Source organism: Rhagoletis pomonella, unplaced genomic scaffold (assembly GCF_013731165.1).
Source record: "Rhagoletis pomonella isolate Grant_MI unplaced genomic scaffold, Rhpom_1.0 Rhpom_scaffold_00006, whole genome shotgun sequence".
NCBI lineage: Eukaryota > Metazoa > Arthropoda > Insecta > Diptera > Tephritidae > Rhagoletis > Rhagoletis pomonella.
This window is the reverse complement of record NW_023458560.1, coordinates 25,913,840-25,934,986: the sequence shown is the minus strand read 5'-3', so window position 1 is coordinate 25,934,986 and position 21,147 is coordinate 25,913,840. Positions and strand designations below refer to the sequence as shown.

The 21,147-nt window shown below is 37.5% G+C and overlaps 2 protein-coding genes across 2 annotated transcripts; both read right to left on the bottom strand.

Moving 5' to 3' along the window:
• Positions 1 to 243: 243 nt before the first annotated feature.
• Positions 244 to 1,278, bottom strand: LOC118741854. The gene has a single exon (XM_036473826.1). The coding sequence runs from the start codon at positions 1,276 to 1,278 to the stop codon at positions 244 to 246; it is 1,035 nt and encodes a 344-aa protein (XP_036329719.1).
• A 491-nt stretch (positions 1,279 to 1,769) lies between these two features.
• LOC118740546 lies at positions 1,770 to 6,288 on the bottom strand. The gene is made up of 2 exons (XM_036472123.1): positions 6,158 to 6,288; positions 1,770 to 6,097 (listed from the first exon to the last, which is right to left on the bottom strand). Exon 2 carries the CDS (start codon positions 5,636 to 5,638, stop codon positions 1,775 to 1,777), a length of 3,864 nt encoding a protein of 1,287 aa, XP_036328016.1. The 5' UTR covers positions 5,639 to 6,097; positions 6,158 to 6,288; the 3' UTR covers positions 1,770 to 1,774.
• Between the last annotated feature and the right edge of the window lie 14,859 nt (positions 6,289 to 21,147).

Genomic DNA, 21,147 nt, shown 5'->3' with positions numbered 1-21,147 from the left:
ATGTATGTACATAGAGATGCGCAGACATATGTACATATGTATGTTTAGGCGTCGACATTATACCGTAGAAAGGGCGTGCTGCGACATCCCCGCCCCCGTGAATCGGTCCGATTCACCGTCTTCCACGTCCAAGATAGCAAGCTTGGAAACGGCACGCCGTTTCATTCCGGCGGCGGTTCGGACATCTACATGCCTGATTTCGCCATCGCGTCCAGGATACAGTTGCTCCACTTTGCCACGACATCATTCCCTCCGCGGCACGTTAGGGTCGCAAATAAAAACTAGATCGCCCTCCTTTAACGGCGTACTTTTCTCACACCACTTAACTCGCCGCGTCAATGTGGGCAGATACTCGGATATCCACCGCTTCCAGAAGTGATCCCTTAATTGGCGCGCGACGCGCCACTGTTGGCGCAAGACGAACGTGCCCTCTATGACTTCTGTTGTGATCGGCGTCGGTGCTATGTTAGGAGCTCCCAGCAGAAAGTCGTTCGGAGTCAACGGCTGCTCCTGGTTAACGGAGATAGGGAGATGCGTTAGTGGGCGCGAATTTATGACGTTTTCCGCCTCAATGAGGAAGCAATTGAGGGTGTGTTCTCGGGGCGCTACTTCTTTAAGCGTGTGACGCAGTACTCGCTTGACCGACTGCACCATCCTTTCCCAGGCACCACCTTCGGCAGGATTGAAGGGCGCGTTGAACACCCAGTCGACGCCTCTTTGCGTTAGTTCATCCTGCACGCGCTGACCATCAAAAACTTCATTGAAGCGCCTAGCTTCATTGTTTGCCCCGACAAAGTTCTTGGCGTTGTCGGACCTTATTCGAACTGGTACTCCGCGTCGATTGATAAAATTGCGGATTGCAATTATACACGAATCTGTGCTCAGATCGTGGGCTAGTTCCAGGTGGACGGCTCGCACAGTGAGGCAGGTGAAGAGCGCCACCCATCGCTTTTCTGTGCTTCGGCGAACTGTTACTGTGAGCGGCCCGAAGTAGTCCAGGCCCGAGTAACTGAATGGCCTCACGTACGCGGTAAGCCTATCGACTGGCAGAGGCCCCATTAGTGGCGCGACTGGGGCAGCTTTATTGAGGCGGCACACTTGACAGCTGGAAATAACGCTTCGTAACAGGCTACGTAGTCGAGGTACCCAGTATGTTTGACGTACGGCGCAGATTGTAGCCTCGGTGTTCTGGTGGCGCATCAGCTTGTGGTGGTGAGCTACGACCAGCTTGGTTAAAGCGTGCTTAGGCGGCAAAATGATAGGGCGTCTTGTACTCATTGGAAGCCAGCTGGCTGAATCAATGCGTCCATGAACGCGAAGAGTACCTTCCTCATCGATATACGGCGAGAGTTGGCGTAGTGAGCTGTAGCGACATCTCGCCCTTCTTTAAGTTGCTGGATCTCTGGACCAAAATGCTCATTTTATACTAGACGGCATAAAAGTAATTTCGCTGCTTCGACGTCAACTGCTGTCAGCCCATAGCGACGCTCGGCTGAGTTGCGATGGCGGCAAAGACCGATAAAGTGGAGAACCCAAGCTGTCGTCCGCACCAGTCTGTTGAATGTGGAAAAGCGTGTGAAATCTATGAAATTATTACTTACGATGACCATGGCGTATTTAGGTCGGAGCTCCTCGTCGTGTACGTCATGATGAGTGGCGAAGATTGCATCATTAGGCCAGTACCCTTCTTCTCGGCATAGAAAAGTCGGTCCCTGACTCCAGCGACCAGTTGGGGTGAAGTCAGCTTCACTGCTGAAACGCGTGGCTTCGTCGGCTACGTTCTCTGCAGTAGGTATCCACTTCCAGTTCGAGGCGTTTGTGGCGGCCAATATTTCAGCCACGTGGTGCTGCACAAACAGCTTGTACCGCGTTCTAGCCGCGGTACCGTGAGCGGTTTCAGAGGAGCGCACTTATTTTTCGCGCAGCCGAAGCTGGCACTCACCTCGTTCTGGCAGTTGGTCGCTCTCCAGTAAGCGACAGCGGCAAAGGCGTCTTCGCTGGCGTCAACAAAGATGTGGAGCTGTAGATATTGTAGCTTACCATTGCCGAAGTAGAATCTGGGAACGGCGTACTCGGTGACGGCTGGCAATTGACTACGCCATCGTCCCCACACAGTTACAGCGTTGCCGGGCAGTGGTTCATCCCAGCGCTTATTTTGTTTCCACACCTCTCTCATAAGCAATTTAGCGCCGATAACGAAGTGGCTTAGAAAACCTAGCGGGTCGAAAACCGACATGACCACGCTAAGGAGTTCCCGTTTGGTTGGGCGCTCTGGGTCGACTTTGTTAAATTGCAAGTTAAATTTGAACTTGTCTGTTGACGGCTGCCAGTAAAGACCGAGTACCTTCTCAGTCACCAGGCCGTCTTTGCTTGAAATCGGTTTGGTAGATGCAGCGCCACCCAAAGCCGCAAGTACCTCTGGCGAATTGGAGGTGAAATTCCGGAGCTCAAATCCGGCGTCCAGGTGGATAGCTCGAACTTCTTGAGCGATGGAGATAGCTTCCTCAAGGGTGTCGAAGCTATCCACGAAGTCATCCACGTAGTGGTAGTCCAGAATTGCTTTTATTGCTCGGCTTGTGGAGTTATGGTGATGTTCATGTGCGTTTCGCGTCTTGACGTAGTGCGCTGCGCATGGCGAGCAAACGGCACCAAACGTCATGACGCACATCTCGTACACGTTGGGTTGTCTTCGAGAGTCACCGTCGCGCCAGAGAAACCGCTGGGCGCATCTGTCTTCAGGCTGCATCACCAACTGGTGAAACATTTCCTTAATGTCACCCGATACGCCAACTGCTCCTTCGCGGAAATGAAAGAGAATCGATGGCAGAGGCCGGTACTCTTGAGGACCCTTTAGCAGCATAGAGTTCAAAGAAACTCCGTTGACCTCGGCCGCGGCGTCAAACACCATTCGAAGCTTCGATGGCTTGTTAGGGTTCACCACAGCGAAATGTGGTAAGTACCAGGTGCGAGACGTCACCATCGATGCTTCCGCTGGTTCAAGCTTACGCGCATAACGCTTTTCGATGTATGACTCCATCGTTGCCTTATACGCTGCTTCGAAGTTTGCGTCTCGACCCATGCGCTTCTCGACACCCACTAATCTCCTTAATGCCATGGAGTAGCTGTTAGGCAGATGGACGTCGTCTCGCTTCCAGATGAGATCGGTTTGAAACCTGCCCCCAACACGGCGTGTGACCGAACTCAAAATAGACCTTGCGCGAATGTCTGATGCGCTTTCGATTGGCGGTGACGGCCGCACCCCGAAACTTTCAACGGCGAAGTAGTTTTCAACCAGCTCATGCAGCGACTCATCCGTCACGTTATTGACTAGTAGGCACGAAGGCTTTGCTGACAGGCTTTTGCTGGTTGGCCCAAACACCACCCAGCCCAGTTCAGTGTTGGCGGCAAACGGACCATTTGCCCTCATCCTCAACGTAGTTGATGGCAAACCTAAGTGGCAGTGGTCGAGGCCGATTAGAAGTTTTGGCATCACCCCGGTGTATGGCTGAACCGGCAACTGACGCAAGTACTTTTCGTCGCTGTGCAAGTCAGCTCTGGATAAGCTTTGCGAGGGTAACTGTAGGTTCGACACCGCATATACGTTCCGAAGCTTGTGCTTTTTATCCATACCACGGCCATTTATAAATAAGTCCACCACAACTGAAGGCTCTTGGGCTGACCGTCCACCAACCCATTGTATGCTGAGGCGCTGTTGTTTCCCATGCAGACCCAGCTCTTGGGCGAGTGCCTCATCTAGCATCGTGACTGAGGAACCTTCGTCCAGCAGTGCATATGTATCGACGCGCTTGTTTCTTCCATGCAAAGTGACTGGAAGAATACGAAAGAGAAGTCTTCCTTCACATACGTCAGCGGAGCAGCTGAGGACAGCGGCTTCTGCGTCGTTCGCAGGCTGGCGTTGGAGTACTCGTTGAGTTGACGAGTGGCTGCTATCGTGTTGTTGACGTTGCGCTGACTGCGCTTCTGCGTCCCTTGCGTTACTTGGAGATGGTGCTGGCTGCGTGTTGTTGTTGGAGGCCTCGTGTAGCAGTTTATGGTGCATTCTGGGGCATCCATTGATAGCGCATTGTTTTCGTCGATGGCAATCTCGTGTAGCGTGACCAGCGTGAAGGCACGCGAAGCATAAGCGTCGTGATTTGGCCTCCCTCCATCGGTCTGCCACTGTTGCATCAATGAAGCATTTGCACTCAAACGCTTTGTGGGCGCCCTGGCATATTGGGCACCTTCGTATCTGTTGTTTTTGGTCGACGTGCAGGACTACTCGGCGCTTCGAATCACGTCCGGGCTCTTCATCATAAATGGTACAGATCACGTTGGCAAGTGAATTTAGCCATTCACTGAAGTGCATCACTGTAGCCCGAGGCTGTACTTTAGCAGCAACCATAGCCCACTCGACTCGCTTGCTTGTTGGTAGTTTGGAAGTTAGCTCATCGAGGAGTGTCGGATTAGAAAGCTGATGTTCACCATTGGCAGACTGAAGGAAAGCACAAATGTTCCTCACCTTCGTGGCAAACGGAATCAGTTTCCCGACTGCATTTTCGGATATAGGGCCGATCTCACGTACTTGGGCCAGCTGACTGCGTATAAGTTGCTCCGGCCGACCAAATCTGAATTGCAACTGTTCGATGATGCAGCTGATATTGCTGGGGTGAATCAGCAGAGATTTCACCACTTCACGCGCCTCGCCTTTTAAACACTTCCGTAGCCTCTGGTTATTTGCGAAGTTGCTGTAGCCGTAAGCTGCAGTTGACTCCACAAAGGCTGTGTGGAATATAGGCCAGTCTTCAGCCCTTCCACTGAAATCTGGTAAATCAATAATTTTTCTTGGCATGATCGAGCCGTTTGACATGAACTGCATATTCCCTTGACTTATGTTGGCAGAAACGGGTTGAAATGTCACATTGGATGAGTGGTGAGAGGTTTGTACACCGGCGGGAACGGTTGAAGCATCGTATTGGTTACCTGCTATCGATGAGGTGCTGCAAGTGGCCGATGTCCCGTTGGCTGAGCTATACACAGTAGCTGTACTGGCTGGAAGCGAATAGCGGATGTCGGCGAATGTTGGTCCCGTATTTGCATGTACAGTTACCGGCTGCACGGATAACGGTTGCGTCGATGGCAACGCGGGCGACCGCTGTGTGGCGACGTCAGCGCATACAGACGCTGCGCTACTACCGGTACCACCGTTATTCTGGAGCGCCACTTTCAGAATCTCGTTTTGTATATCACGTTCCTTCAAAGCCCTTTCCAGCAGGGCGATTTGTCTTTCCATGGCCAGAAGGTCACTTTCTTGTCGAGATGTGACAATAGACGACGAGCTTGTGGGAGCTGCGGCAGTCTTGGATGCGGGAACCTTCTTAATTGCCCCGGTGGCATTGGGAGCGGCAACACTGGGTTCCCTGGCTGGGGCAACCTTAACAGTTCCGGCTGCACCAGAAACGGCGTCTCTGGATTCCCTGGATGTGACGATCTTAATAGCTCCGGCAGCAGTGGGAGCGGCGTTGCTAGGTTCCCTGGCTGGCAAATTCTTCGTGGCTCCTACAGCGGCAGGAGCGGCTTCACTCGGCTCTCTGCCTGGCCTTAATGGATCCGGCCGCAGTGGGAGCTGTATCGCTACCATCTGGGATACTAGCAGCTACGAATGTTGCGGAAGCGCCCCTAGCTGGGGCTCCGCTGGTGGTCGCAGTAACACATGTTTCGGCGGCAGAAGTCTGGTTTACTGCAGTGGTGTTCCTTTCACCTGCGGCTGCATCGGCGTCGACATTGGAGTCGCTTTCCGTATTTGAGCGAGTGACTCGGCGTGGAGGATCGCGTGTCATCTTGCAGGCAATTCACGATGACAAGTCAGTACGTATTAAGGCCGAAGTTCGACGTATGGCAAAGTCGCTCCGAACTGCTGTAGACCCTATGCAGGAAAACTGCCACTGCTACGAGCGTAGATGCTACTGTATACGCAAACTCCAAAGATATTTTGCCGATTTACTGCGAAATAAAGATGTTAACCGTCGTTCTCAGTTAATAAAAACGCTTGCGAATTTAACCTTAATCGGGCTGGATTGGCGCAAAGGCTGGTTTATTTCTAAGTGGAAATTAACAATTTACAAATTTTAATGCGAAACAAAATGATGTTACTACTTACCGCAGTGTGTCCTACTTCTTTGCTTGACGACGGCTAACAGCTTCAATTATGCGCGCTCAGAACTACATAAACCTATCGTTCTCGATGCGCAAACGGTTAATTGCAAAAGCTCATGCGAATGTGCATATAAAGGCAAAAAAGAATGACGCAGTGCGGTAATTTTACACGAACAAATAGTACGGATACAAAGAAGAAATGTAATAACTACATCCATGTATGTACTTTGGCTTCATGTTCGTACATATGTATGTACATAGAGATGCGCAGACATATGTATATATGTATGTTTAGGCGTCGACATTATACCGTAGAAAGGGCGTGCTGCGACACGGTTAATAAAAAGCATAGGGCTTCTAGCTAAACAGCTTATGCTGACGATTTTCCCATGACCATCCGTTATAAGTATCCAAACTCGATGAGTGAAATAGGCGAGAGACCATTAAAATAACCATTAAAAGACCATAAGGAGATACTTATTAGCAGGGAACGGATTTTATGGAAATTGCCTTTTTTTTCTGCTGAAGAGATAGAGTATATTCGATTAAGAATGTCCACGATTTAGCTTTCCCTGATTCCATATATACACATTTGATGTTGCCTTTTTTCGCCTTTTTTAAGATATTTGCCTTTTTTGCCTTTTCTACCTTTAAAAAAGTGATTATAGCATTTACAATTTTTGTTTTTTAAGATTAAAAAATATACACATACCCATGCGGCTTATAGAAGCGCAGAGACCTCTTGCCAAATTGGTGTAGGAAAAATTGAAAGCCTTTTTCTCAGCTAACGTAGGTTTGGAGACAATAAGGGGTGTGGATCAAATTGTAAATGGCGAGGAAAACGCCCTTATTTCTGATAATATGAACGTTTCAAACGTTCCATATTTAAATTGGGCTCCACTTGTATCAACTTACGTCGAGCACACATTTAGTACATTCAAGGCTTTTCTTCGCGAAAATCTAATGAAAATGCTGCCAGAAAACTTCAAAATGCATCTTGTGGTTCAATGTTACTAGAACTATACAGATTAAAGTTTTATGAGTTAGAAACTCGAAAGGATAAAATAGTCAAAGATTCTAAGTACAAACTTTTCATATAATGAAATTAGTTCATAGTTTTTCTCTTTTTACTTGTAATATAAACATTTCTAATATAAATGTATTTTTTGATTTTTCTTCGTATTTTCTGTCTTTTTTTTAGTGCCCTTTCCTGCCTTTTTCGCTATTTTGTTTTGCCTTTTTGCAACACCTAGTGCCTTTTCCTGCCTTTTTCACTATTTTATTTTGCCTTTTCCAGCCTATTTCGTTATTTTATTTTGCCTTTTTTATAGGTTTTTTGGTCCTAAAAATCCGTTCCCTGGTTATTAGTCATTAAATCATTAACATGAATGGAGTCTTGGTATGGTGGCCAGCGGTAGTTAACTCTCCGTCAGACACATGTTTCGATTGTCACCTTCGGTACGCATGAGTCTGGTTGGACCCACATGCAAATTGTAGGCATTTATATAGAAATTATGTGCAACATTTGTTCAGTTAAACTTATTTGTTGTATGTTATTCAAATATTTATTTAATTTTTTGGGCTTTCTTTTGAAAATAATTGCGACAATAGTAGCTTATATATATACATAAATACACTGGCGATCTAAACTGAGTGCATGTTCGACATTTTATTACTTACAGTAACATCACTTTTTTAATAATAAACAGATTGCTTTGAAATTTTCAGCAGTTTGTCCTTATTATCTAAGGAATAAAGCCTAGTATACAGAAAAGTTAAACTTAAAAAAGAAACAAGCGATTCACAGCAAAAACGCAAGGCAACTCTATTCACTCAGTTGTGAACTTTTCTGTTTTGAGATTTTAGGAGGTATATATCAAGAGGATTGTGGAGACTCCCTTGCTTTTAATAGCGATTTTCATACGTCTGGGAATGCTCTCCACTGAGTTTTCTATGACTTCGCTTGGAATATTACCCCCTTATAATTTTACTCGCCTCCAAAGCTCTTCCTTTATTCTGTGTGATTGTTTAGCGTTGGCCACACTTACAGGGCAGTTCTGGCTAACATAGGTAGCGAGGCTTCTCTTAGTTTCTCTTTTTTCAATATTTTTTTTTTTCTGATTTTATTGCTTTAACACGAACACATTTTTTAATTTCATTTATTTATTGAAAACATATTTTTTTCTTCTTTTTTAGATCATTTTTTATTTTATTTTTTATAGTAATACTGAGATTTTGTTTTAAAAAGAAAATATATACATATGTATTTGTTAGGAACTTATTTTTTTATATTATTTTTGTTCTTTTTTTATTTCATTTAATTTTTAGATTTTATTGTTTTAAAGCCCAAAATATGTGACTTATTTATTTTTTAGAAGCTGTTTTAATTTTCTTCTTTTTATTTCATTTTTAGATTTTATTGTTTAAAAAGCATAACTTTTTAGATGTCATTATTTTAAAAAGAAACATATTTTTTAATAGTATTTAATTTTTAGAAACCTATTTTATATTTTTTTCCTTTTTTCTAATATAATGTTTTTTTTCTTTATTTCATTTTCTCTTAATTTTTAATTTTTAATGTTGAAAAAAAAAATCTCATACATATAACTTTTGGTTTAATTTCATTCAATTTTTAGAAAACTTATTGATAAAAGACAAACAGAATTACGCTAAGACCTCTTCGTTAGCAGATCTTTTAATCAGTCTTTTGGAAGACATAATATAGCTTTTAAGACAGTTGCCAGAATTGACAATTGTCTTACGAAAAACTTTGGTTCTAAGTTGCCGTATCCTTGATTCACCCAATTTATTAACTAACTAAAAGCACACATAGATAACGACTCCATGTATAATTTCCATGACATTAAGTGCTAGGGTGGTAGTGATCCGAAGTATACCACTGATTACAAAAACAGTAGCCCATTGAGCCTACTCCATCTCCAGCGACTCCCAATAAGATGGGTAATTTTAAGATCTGGCGTTTACGTCATCTACATGTACAATTAACCAGCAGCTCCTTCTCTACTTCCACTTAGCCAGTAAATCTTGGCGACGATAATCCAGAGAAGAGTTCAAGGAAAACTATTTTTGGGAGATGCTATTTGATAGTAGTATTAATTTCCAAGGCCACCTCGAAGTCAAATGAATTTCTAACTATGAGGACTTTATGAACAAATACTTTTATCTAACCCCTTTATGATTATAATTGTGCGCGTTAGTTAAAATAGCTTAGGTGACTTTAGAAGATTTGACCCTAATAGAAATTTAATAAGTTTCCCTGGAAAAGTTGCATATTTTTATTCAGTTTTTATTAAAGAGGCATTTTAAGCTACACCTTTGGCTAGTAAATCGTTAAGATATTATTAGAAGCCCAATAAAATATTGCTTCAAAGGTAAACCGGCTTATCTCGACTTGAGTTACTTTAACTGACGGACACAGACCAAGTACAATCGAATATACAAAAAAGTTAAATTTTCCAAAATATATTTGGCCATTCTCAATACAAAGGGAAATTTTTTTGTAGGTACATATGTATACAAATTTTAAGAGAATTTAATTTTTATTTCTTTCTATTTAAATTTTTTATAGTCAATGCCTGCTGCCAACTCGAATGAATATTCCTTAAAAATTGCATTACCGAAAATATTTTTTTTTTGTGTTTTCTCCCAATGCCCAACTTGGTAGTATTTTCTTTTTACCCGCATTCAAGAGAAACCTTGTGACCACAAAACTACGCCAAAAAGTACATACTTGTAAAAATTATACACACAATCGCACATAAGCTTACACTAAACTGAACACTGAAACTGGAATGTTGCCAAGCAAAGACGAACGTTGCTTGCTTGGAGCAAAGAAAAAAATTCTACACAAATACATATGTACATACATCGTATATACAAACACAACTACACTAACATCAAAGTAGCACTGCAATAGTTTAAGTGAGATGGAGTATAGCATAAGTAATAGTCATGTAAAACGCCATAAAGTATGACAAAGTAGAGAAGGGGAAAGAAAGAAAAATAAACCCAGCAACAGACGCCTAAAAGCATGCTACAGCAAATATTATAAAAATAACTTGAGACATTTTGAGCAAAGCGTTATCGTCCTTCTTTTTTGTATTTTTGTTTTTTTGTTTGCCATGAGCTTTATTATGTTGCCTTCAGCGGAAAAAATATTGGCCATCGAAACAAGTTGTACCAAATAACTAACAATACTCGTACTATCTATGCCACAACAAAGCAATACAGACAAGAGAGCACACACAAATTTCCAACGTTTACTAAAATGTAAACTTATGTATGTAAGCACAAGCAGTATTGTTTTATGTAGTGTACACTTGCGCAGCTTGCCATGGCACCTTGTTCGCATGCCATGCACACATGATATATGTATGTATTTATAGCCCACAAGAAAGCACAAAATACGTATGTAAAGCGTAGGAGTTTTGCTTGGAGTTTGTAACAAAAAGTGGCACAAAGCCATAAGCAAGCGTATGTAAATCGATAAGAATATCAAAGCGCGAACTCTCACTGTGTAATTGCATGCAAACATATTTACATGAGTAAATTTTTAGAAGGGAAAGTCATGCACAAAACGATGTGGGGCGTATGGGCTTGCGGCGCCCAGCTGAAGAAGTTAGCAAGGAATACACTTATCCGTACTAAGGAAATACATATGTATGTGAGTTGGTATCTACCAGAGCTGTGTAAGTGTGAAATCATTTTCAATTTTAAATCAACAATTTTTTTCTATCCAGTTTTCATTACTTATTCTTCGCTTAGGATTGAGGTTTAAAATTTTTGAATTTTCCATTCTCTCAAAGCAGTTATGAATTCACACATCAACATATTCATAGCAAGATTGAAAAAACCAATGCCCAATCAAAAAAAGGTTTAACACTGAATGAGTATTGAAAAGGCTGCAATCTTTTATGTGTGTGCATTCTTTAACTCAGTACCAATCATTAGTTCAAAGCCACCCTGGTAAATAACTTTTTGATAAAAATGAAGATTTTTGACAATTGCTCAATTGTAAAAATTCAAACCGGCGTTACCCAATTTAAGTTTTTTGGTAGAGGGGATTTTATATCATATGTTTGGGATTATATATAAAACAGTTGTATTAACATTTACGTTTTAAATATAATTCATGTTTTATCTTGAAAATGTTTAAAATTTACATTAAATTAGATAACTACTTCGCATAAGCTTTACATTTAGGTTGATAAAATTTTAGTGAAAATATTTTAAAAATCTTAGTGTCTTTAATAAAAAAATAGCTCATCATAAAAATTGTATCACCGTTCGGCGTCGGCGTAAGTTTGTAGGTCCCTCCCATTTGTGTGACAGCAAAGGCGCACGCTACAAATCGGAGGAGAAGCTCGGCCAAAACTTAGCAAAAGTGTCAAGGCGAAAATATGATTATTATAAATAAATTTAGTTTCAAACAGGTCGCAACCCTCTTCAAACACCTCAAAAGTATTCCCAATATTATTTAGTTTTAAACCCGCATGAGTCCGAAATTAAAATTTTTTAGCAGAATTTCCAGATTTTACCGGAAATCGTACATGGTTTTCTGGCAACTGAGAGGACAAATAAGAGAGTAAGTAAGGTCATCTCTTTGTCAGAAGCTACCTGGTGGTAAATTCTGGTAAATGTGTCAAAAGATCCGATGTAGTGTGTTTGATAACCAAATTGTAAACAAAATAGAAGTGCACTCTGCTAATGCATGTTGAAAAGTAAATAATTCCTTGCTTGAGTGGATGCTAATGAGTTTTGGTTAAATTACAAAACGCTTAAAAAGGTATTAGCCGTCATTTTACGTTTAAAAACTTTAAAACTTTAACACATTACCACCCTATACTCTATATGTGGTTGACGATTGAACTAAATCGTTGTTTATTTGGGTAAGATTAAAATATATTTTACTATTCAATATTGGAGTTCGTGTGAAACAAAAATTAATAATTTATTGTTATGTATGCAAATGAGAACTACAATTCTGAGCTTATTGAGCATCTCTTAGTCAAAAACAAAGGCAATTTTGCTTGATCAAGTTTCGAATCTAAGAAGAAAATGTTTTTAACAAACAAAAGGTTAATAATAAAATTTGAAGGATTTAAGATATTGCGTATGGTAGCATGAAACGTCACAATCTTCTTAATTGTCAGGCTGTTGATATGGCTACGAAAAAGTGACAATGGAAACACATAGCTGAAGATTTCATACTTACAGTGGGATAAACTTCAAACCTCTAATATAAATTAGTTAAATTTAGTTATTATTTTTTTTTTATCAATTTTAAGTTTTCGTTTGGAACAATTTTCATGAACTTATCTATTAGGAGATCTCTTTGGAAAATTACCGTACATCCGATATCTATTGAAATTTTGACATCCTCACTTTTTGGAAAAAGAAGTTCAAGATACAAGTTTATGTGCAAAAAATAAATTAAACAATAAAAGTCTCCTTATATTTATGGAACTTAAAATAGAAAAATTTTTATTTCATTACCCAGACTTTATGAATAGCCTACTCTATAAGTAATAGTAGAAATTCCGAATTAGTAAGTTCAGTCAAGACGTCATTCAAAAGTTTTGAAGAAAATCACTTTTCTCTTTTGTGAAAATTTGTGACTATCTTATGCGAGTATTGTCGACAAAATGTTAGTCTATGAATGACTAAAAATTAACGAATAAATGTTTAATCGCGATTAATGATTAAAATTAATTAGGCGATCGCCGTGGTGTAGTGGTTAGAAGTGCGCATTACCATTCCGCAGGGTGAGCGTCCGAGCCCATTTTCGGCCAACAAAAAAAAGAAAATGTGTTTTTTAATAGTGGTCGGCCCCCGGCAGGAGTCGGCGTAAAACTGTAGGTCCCTTCCCTTTGTGCGACAACATCAAGGCGCATGCCACAATCGGAGGAGTAGCTCGGCCAAACACTAACATATGTCGATGGTCCTCTACAATAACGGCGCAATTCAAAATTTCAGGTTTAGAAAAATACATAATTTGAAAGCTTACAGTATGACTGCATATAATCCGGAATAATTACGTTCCAAGACATATTATTGCTAAATTACGAAACAAAAAATCTTTAATTGGCTCTACTGAAATATATGAAATTTTTAGTTGTGTCGATATGTAAGCGCCTTTCTATTATTATTAGTAATCATCAACACAATTTCAAATTACATAAACCCAGTCACAGCCCTTTTTTGTATTCAACGCTTCCAGAAATCACATAATACATAAAATAAATAAAAGCTGTTTTGATTAATATTACATAAACTGGAAACTGTTAAAAATAAGTGCGCTTGAGTACATAGATTAGAACCCATTTAGTTCCTAAAATGTCTGTTTGCAACACATAACAATAAAAATGCACATCAAATAGCTAAGAATGATGAAGGAAATCGATTCAGACATGCCTGTTTAACTGGCCGTGCGTTCTCAAAACAAACACATGTTAATTAAGGGGCTATTCAAGTATTATGTAACCAGTGGGACGCGGGGGTCTTGGTTTGCTTATTTTTAATGACAAGGGGCAACATTTCTTCAAATAAGTAAAACATTAATTACATACGCACAAATTTTGCCTGCAATTTCGATCATAATTGAACACTGCACTTCACTCTCGTTTCGAATTTTCGAAAGCGTTTTTTAAGCTATTTATGGGTTTAACACTTCTTGTGGGCACTTGATATTGTAAAAAAAATATGCGCAATTCGATCTCTAACTACATTTTTTTGTAAAGAACGCCCGTTTGCTTTAAATTTGAAAAATACAATTATTTTTTTATTTTGTATACATCTGTCATTTGTTACAAATGAAGAAAAGTCCAAGAGTTGCCAAGTATAAATATCTTTATATCTATTTATTAAAATAATAATTTACAATAATAATTTATTTAATTAATACTTTATTAAAATACAAATTTGAAGTGCAAATACATTTGTAAAACTGTTTATCACAAAATGTTATTAATTGTTTGCAAGCATACTATAGTTTTCATGCATTTTGAGAATAAATAATCTAATATGTGTACATATATATCGTCGTTTAAAGTACAAAACCGCGTATCGTCATTCTTCAAAACCGTGTGACTGACATTGGCTGCCAAAAATTGGATTTGCTCACAAAAGCTCTTGGCTCAATTCTTATCCATTCGTCCTGAAATATACTAGCCAGAAATACGTTTGCTTTATAAAAAAGATAACCATTTTGAAATATGGGTGACTTTACTCTCTAGAAAATAATTTATGCAATTACGCGGTTTTGCATTTTCTTGATACGCGGTTTTGTACTTTAAACGACGATATGTATAGCATGTACTTACGGCGGCCGCCGTAGCAGAGTGATTACATGTGCGTACTTCCACTCCATAGGACCATGGTTAAATACCTGGTCAGATCATAACCCAAAATAGCAGTCGTCCTTCGGCACGCAATGGCAAACCTTCGAGTATATTTCTGCCTTGAAAACTCTTCTTATAAAATCAGAACTCATGCCTCAAGTTTGAGCAGAAGTTCGGCCAAACACTTAGAAAAATATTTTAGCACCAAATATTTATTTGTTTACTTATTTTGAGGGAGATGGCAATCTTCTGGTTTCACATTTTGAGTACAAAAATTTCAACCCTGATACAACAAATAGTATTAGTACTGAATGATATTGACAGATTGCATTCCCATAAACGTCCAATCATACATGATTGAGTTCTTTTTTTGCATTCACATTCTCTATGTGAATGGGTGTCAACCATTCCATAACACACTACATATTTTGTGTTTACAATTTGTAACCAATCTCAAGAGTGGTTGTTAAATTTTTTAAATCAAACAATCACATTTTTGAAACGAAAAAAATGAGAATGCACACTCAATTGATTCAATCATTACACAGCTCTGGTATCTACGTAGTCGTATATATCTTTGTGTGTGAATATTAATAAGGAAAAAAGGAATGCTGAAAATAAATATTCGAGCACAAAATATTCGATACTAGTTATGCTGGTTACTAGCTTTTAGGGAGTTGATATATATTTTCCACTTCTTTATTGTTGCTGATTGCTTATAAATTATAGATTTTTTCGCGTGCTGTTATATATATGTTACTACAATATTTTGCCTTTATTAAAGGACATGCACAACTTAACTGTTGTTTCCTTTGTTACTCATATTTGTGTTTGTGAATTTTTTTCTTGCTTCAGGCTTCTAACAATTTAGTTGGCTGCTGAAAGCAACTTTTAAAAGTTTTCCTTTCTGTAAGTAAATTGTGGTTGTATGTACATGTCTATCTGTATGCCATACATTTTCGGGGTCAAATTTGTTAATTTGTCTGCTGCGGATACATAAAAGGCAATTTTCGCTATTTATAAATACATAAATTAAATTGCTATTAGGGGTGAGAGGAATGTGACGAAGCAAATAATTTTTTTCTAGCAGATGAGCTTGGTACAAAATCGGCACGCAGTCCGGCTCAGGGAAAGAAGCATAGTTGTGCGAGAGTTTCTAATAAAAGTGTGGGTGTTGATGGTTATTTCAAAATCAGAATCAATTTTAAATTGCACCATTGCACTAGAGGTAATTTAACCCATTTTTGGTGGCAAAATTTAATTATGACCAGCAAGCAGACTATTTTAAAGCAGGGACCGAAGATAACAGTTATTGATGAAAACTGTCATTACAAAATACAACTAAGTGATACATACCAATCGATTTATTTTTTCACCGAAAATCAAATTTGAAGAAAATTGTAATTTTTATTCAAAATTTAAAAAAATAACAATTATTTTTGATTTTTACTTTTTTAAATCCAAAATAGCATCTATTTTTGATTTTTATCTAAATAATCTTTAAATAACAGTTATTTTTGTTTTTATATTATATGTCTTAGATAACAGTTGTTGAAGACTTTTATTTATAAAAGTCATCAATAGAAATCAGTCACCGACTTTTATTTTTTAAATCATACGTATAAAAGTCATTATAATTTTTCACAGTTAAGAAGGTGTTGGAGAACCAAAGTTTACTACGACTTATACAAATGACTTTTATATGTATGATTTTAAAAATAAAATGTACTGACTGTTTTATATTGATGACTTTTATAAATAAAAGTCTTCAGTAACTATTATCTAAGATATATAATTTAAAAATCAACAATAACTGTTATTTGCACATTTTCATAAAAAAAAAAATTTTAAATAATTGTTATTTTGGATGTATAAAATAAAAATCAGAAAAAACTGTTAGTTTAGGAGTAACTAAATAAAAGTCAAAAAAATAATTGTTAAAGAGTGATTTTTTAATGAAAGTTTTAACTGTAATGGTCCCTGTTTAAAAGAGACATGATTTTTTGTATTGATTGGTATATGTTTTCCTACATTTTTGGAAAAAAAACAAAGTCTTAACTCTTTGGGGCAGATGATAACTTTTTTAATTTGTGGTTTTGTTTTAAAAGTTTGAATGCAGATTTTTCTAAGTAAGTATTTGGATTATACAATTGCTTTTTTTGAAAAACATTTTTTGGTATCCACAACAGAGTTGTAAGTGTCGTATTGTTGTATGTCGTCAACTTTAAACGACTAAAAATATACTAAGGTGGTTTGGAAAGTACCATAAAAGTCATATTAAGGATTTCACAAGCGTTAAACGTAGTTGGTTGCGGTTTCAGATCCTCTAAACATTTATTTAAGCGTTTAAAGTTTACGACATACAACAATACGATACTTACGACACCGTTGTAAATACCCAAATTGCTATATAATATCAACTCCAATTGAAAACCTTAAAGGTTTGTTTGAAGCGTTTGCAGCAACAATATTGTAAATACATAGCCTTTTTGTTTCCTCTCTTTATTGAGTTCTCCCCTCCAAATTGTAGATAGTTCCCTGCATACAAAAATCGCAATATGAAATGGACGAAATAAACTCAGAACTCTTAATTTTACATATTTTGTATAGTCTAAACAAAGCCAAAGTTTTAAGGCTTTTAAACTTTTATTAAAAAAAAAGAATATTTTAAAGTTATGTCAGAAGTACCTACCTTGGAAATTGTTTTAACAAAAAACAAACACCGATCAATCTGCACCGTTATTTGGGTTGCGTGCCAACCAAAGGGGGATTGCTATCAGCAGTCCTAGTTGGGAAGGTATGATCAAAGGATTTTGTCACTCACTCCACGATACCAGAAGGGGTTGAAATTCACAGGGGGATTGCGTTCACCAAATATCGCCACTCAGCTAATTTTTTTCTCCCGTTGGCATGACCCCTTCGAAACAGCATGTTTCCAAAGCCACCGTTAGTTGAACATGACGGCAGCGGTTAAAGTACCACCTTAGCTTCTACAAGAACAACAACAACGTTAGACAAATATTTCTCCATGAACGCCCAAACTTTAATATTTGTTGGAAAGTTACTAGAGTTAGTAGAGTGGAATTGATCCATTGAGTTATATATTTTTTTTAATTGTTACAGTAATTATAATTGTTCTCGATTTCAGACAGTAGCCAAAATAGCTTGAGAGATCTTGTTTATACAAGGTGGCACAGAATTAATCAACCTTCTTCTTAATCACTTCTTACTTCAAGTCGCGGGTTTATGCCAACAAGTCTCAGACAATCGCAGACCTTATGGAAAATATTGGATAGGAAAGCGAACAGTTATCACCGGAAATCTTGCGGAAAGTCTTGGAAAATGCGATAGAACGGGCACACTTGACGAATATCATATTTTCCACTTAAATAACAGAAATAATTGTAAAGGTCCAAATAAAGACTTCCATCGCTCAAAATATTTTTTTTTTATTTACATAGTATCTAAAAAAGTTGTTCAAAAACTAAATTGGATGATTAATTTTGCGCCACCTTGTACTAGCCAGAAAGTCTTACAAAGCAAACTCCCCTGCCTACGTAAATGGTGAAGAGCCTTTTTGGCAGAAAGAACATGAGCATTTCCAAAAGGATATGTATATTGCGGCGAATACTGCGGCAACGTGAAGCGAACAACAAGAAAATGGCAGAATGTTCGAGGAATGACGAAGAATATTCGACATTAAGAAATTTCAAGTGGATGAGTACTGCGAACAGCGAGAGAATGAGCGATAAACTTAAGAACGTTCTAGATTTGCCATGAGTGCGAGCGCCTTTCTTTAATATAATTGCTTTTAATAATAAGATGTTATTGTTTTAAAAAGAAAAATGTCTATATATTTTTCTAATAGCATTTAATTTTCATAAGCTAATTTTATGTATTTTTTGGTTTTTTAGACCTTTTTTATTTACTTTTTCTTTTTTTTAATAAAATTTTCCTTCAATTTTATGATTTTATTACTTTAAAATAATAAGGCCATAAAATAACAAAAACAGATTATTTTAAAACGAAAAATATTTTTTTAATTTCCTTTAATTTTTTAAACTTATTTTATATTATGTTTTCCTTTTTTAAATATACTCCTTTTAAATTCTAAGATTTGACTGTTTTAGATATTTAATATTAATTTTTAATTTTTTTTTTTTTACTTTAAATGCAATTTTTTTCTTTTTAAAGTTTCCTTTTTCAAATTAACTTTCTTTTACCTCTAGATTTGACTGTTTCAAAACGAAAAATATTTTTTTTCTTTCATTGGTGTTTAAGGAACTTAATTTATTTATTTACATATTTCCTATACATATATGTATATACATATATTTTTTAATATCATTTAATTTTTACGAGCTTAGTTAATGTATTATTTCTTATTTTATTATTTTTTTTTGTTTATTTTTTATTTTAAGATTTCATTGTTTTAAAACGATTTTTTTTTAATTTCATTTTATTTTTTGAAACTTATTAAATATTTCGTTTTCCTTATTCAGTTTTTTTTTTGGAATTTTTCAATTTTACTGTTTTAAAACGTAGTAAATTTTGTTCTATTTTCATTAAAGCTTTAGGTGCTTATTTAATATTTTTATACTATTTTTAATTTAATTTAAATTATTTAGATCTTACTTTGTAAACATTTGTTTTTGTTTTATTTACTTTCAAAAACTTATTTAATCTATGTATTTTTTTAGATACTTTTTTTATAATATAATTTTCATTTAATTTTCAGTTTTTATTGTTTTAAAAAGAAATACATATACTTCTTTATTTCATTTTATTTTTAGAAAACTTATTGCTCAAAGGCAATCAGATTAACGAGCTCCTCTTTAGCAGATATTTCATTTAGGTCTTTCGAAAGACCTAAAAGAGCTTTAAAGATAAATAGTTGCCAGAATTACCATGTAAGTATTGTTTAGATAGTGATTTATTGCACGATTTAATGAATTTTTCCTTTTGCATACGACTCGTACGCTCTTTAGTTCCATATAGGTATACATAATTAAAAATTTGCCACTATGACTTTTTATACCATTACTACTACTACTACTACTACTACTATGTATTTTATTTCAAAATATTCTGTGCTTTGTCAAACATTTATATTGTTCCACAAAAGCAGCTTTAAGGGAAAACGAAAGATGGTTTAGTAGGTACAAAATCCGAGCTATACTGCCTTTTTCTACATACATAAATATGAATGTACATATATATGTTATGTAAATATTGTAAAATTGCACTGCACCAAAACTTATGTATATGTTGGCGTGTATGTGACAAGTGATGAGTTTTAAACCTTAAACTTTACTCTGCTGCCATTTAACACATAGCTAGCTGTGCTTGCTTTTCTGTTACTGGCGAGCATTTTTTTTTTTTTTTTGTATGTATGAATGTGTGCGTTTTTTAACTTCTTCTGCTTTTACATATCTTTGTTTGAAGCATAAGTTTGACTGGCACAGCACCCGAATAATTTGTGCACTAACAGCTCTAGCTGGTTGTTTGTTGCATACTTCATGGCGCACACACAAAGCTAACTTCAAAACAGCTATCGCTCTGTGCATTTTGCATTTTGTGTGCACATTTACTTATGTAACTTTATATGGGTAGATAAGCTCCTTGGTGAACATTTGTATGTACATACGTAAGTATGTATGTATGTATGTATCTATCTATCTATTCTCTTGCACTTATTACGACTGTATTCTCTTTGTTTCTGCTGCAATTGCTGCCACTTTTGTTTTCACAGCGAAAAGTTTAGGCATTTTTCAACTTTAACTTTGCCTTGAGTTCTACAACTTTTGCTACGTTTTAATTTAACGTATTTACGTTTAGTTGCCAGCGCTGCGTTCTCATACCAGCACGAGCAATTAGTTCTCAGCCCTGGCTTAGGTCAGCGCCAGCGACGTCAGGTCGGCGATTTATTGTGCCACCCACTCACCCACCTACCGCTGCACTCTCAACGAAACGCTTTTGGCAACTATTTTCATTATGCGTTATTTTTTTGCTTCTTTTTGTTTTACTTTTCACTTGCTGTCTTCTTTAACTTTGTGTAGTTACTGTTATATTTCCACTACATCAACATTGTCGTAAAATAAGATATGAAAAGTAGTTAAAACTAAGGGCCGCGCGAAAAATTGAAAATGAAACAAGCGAGGAGTACGAAAAAAATATTAAATGTTGAATGAAAAATTTTAATGAAATGTCGATGTTGTTGCTGGAGAAACTGGGCCAACAATGGGCATAGAAGCCGACATCGCCGTTGCCGCTGCCGCTGCTGCTGTTGTTGTTAGAGAGTTAAGGCAAAGGCAAGTAATAATGAAAAAGTTAAATGAAATAAATGTTATACATACAGTTAAGTGCACGGGCACAAATACACACCAAGGCAGGGAGATGAAAAAACTTGAGGCAAAAGATAATGAAATTGTAGGAGATTTCAGCGCAAGTCCTGTGCAAAAGTTTGCACTGATATACAAACAAAAATAAACTCATACATAGTTACATACATATGTAGATATGTATGCGTATAATTGGATGTAACTATTTACAAGCGTACACGTATGTATTTAAGTATGTAACTTTACGCCGACACAACAAGTCCATGCAACTTGCAACAGCTCGTTGCAACTCT

Bases quoted from the DNA above. Each gene is read 5' to 3' on its own strand.
- LOC118741854 (XM_036473826.1), bottom strand. From the start codon at position 1,278: ATGAGTACAAGACGCCCTATCATTTTGCCGCCTAAGCACGCTTTAACC.
- LOC118740546 (XM_036472123.1), bottom strand. From the start codon at position 5,638: ATGGTAGCGATACAGCTCCCACTGCGGCCGGATCCATTAAGGCCAGGC.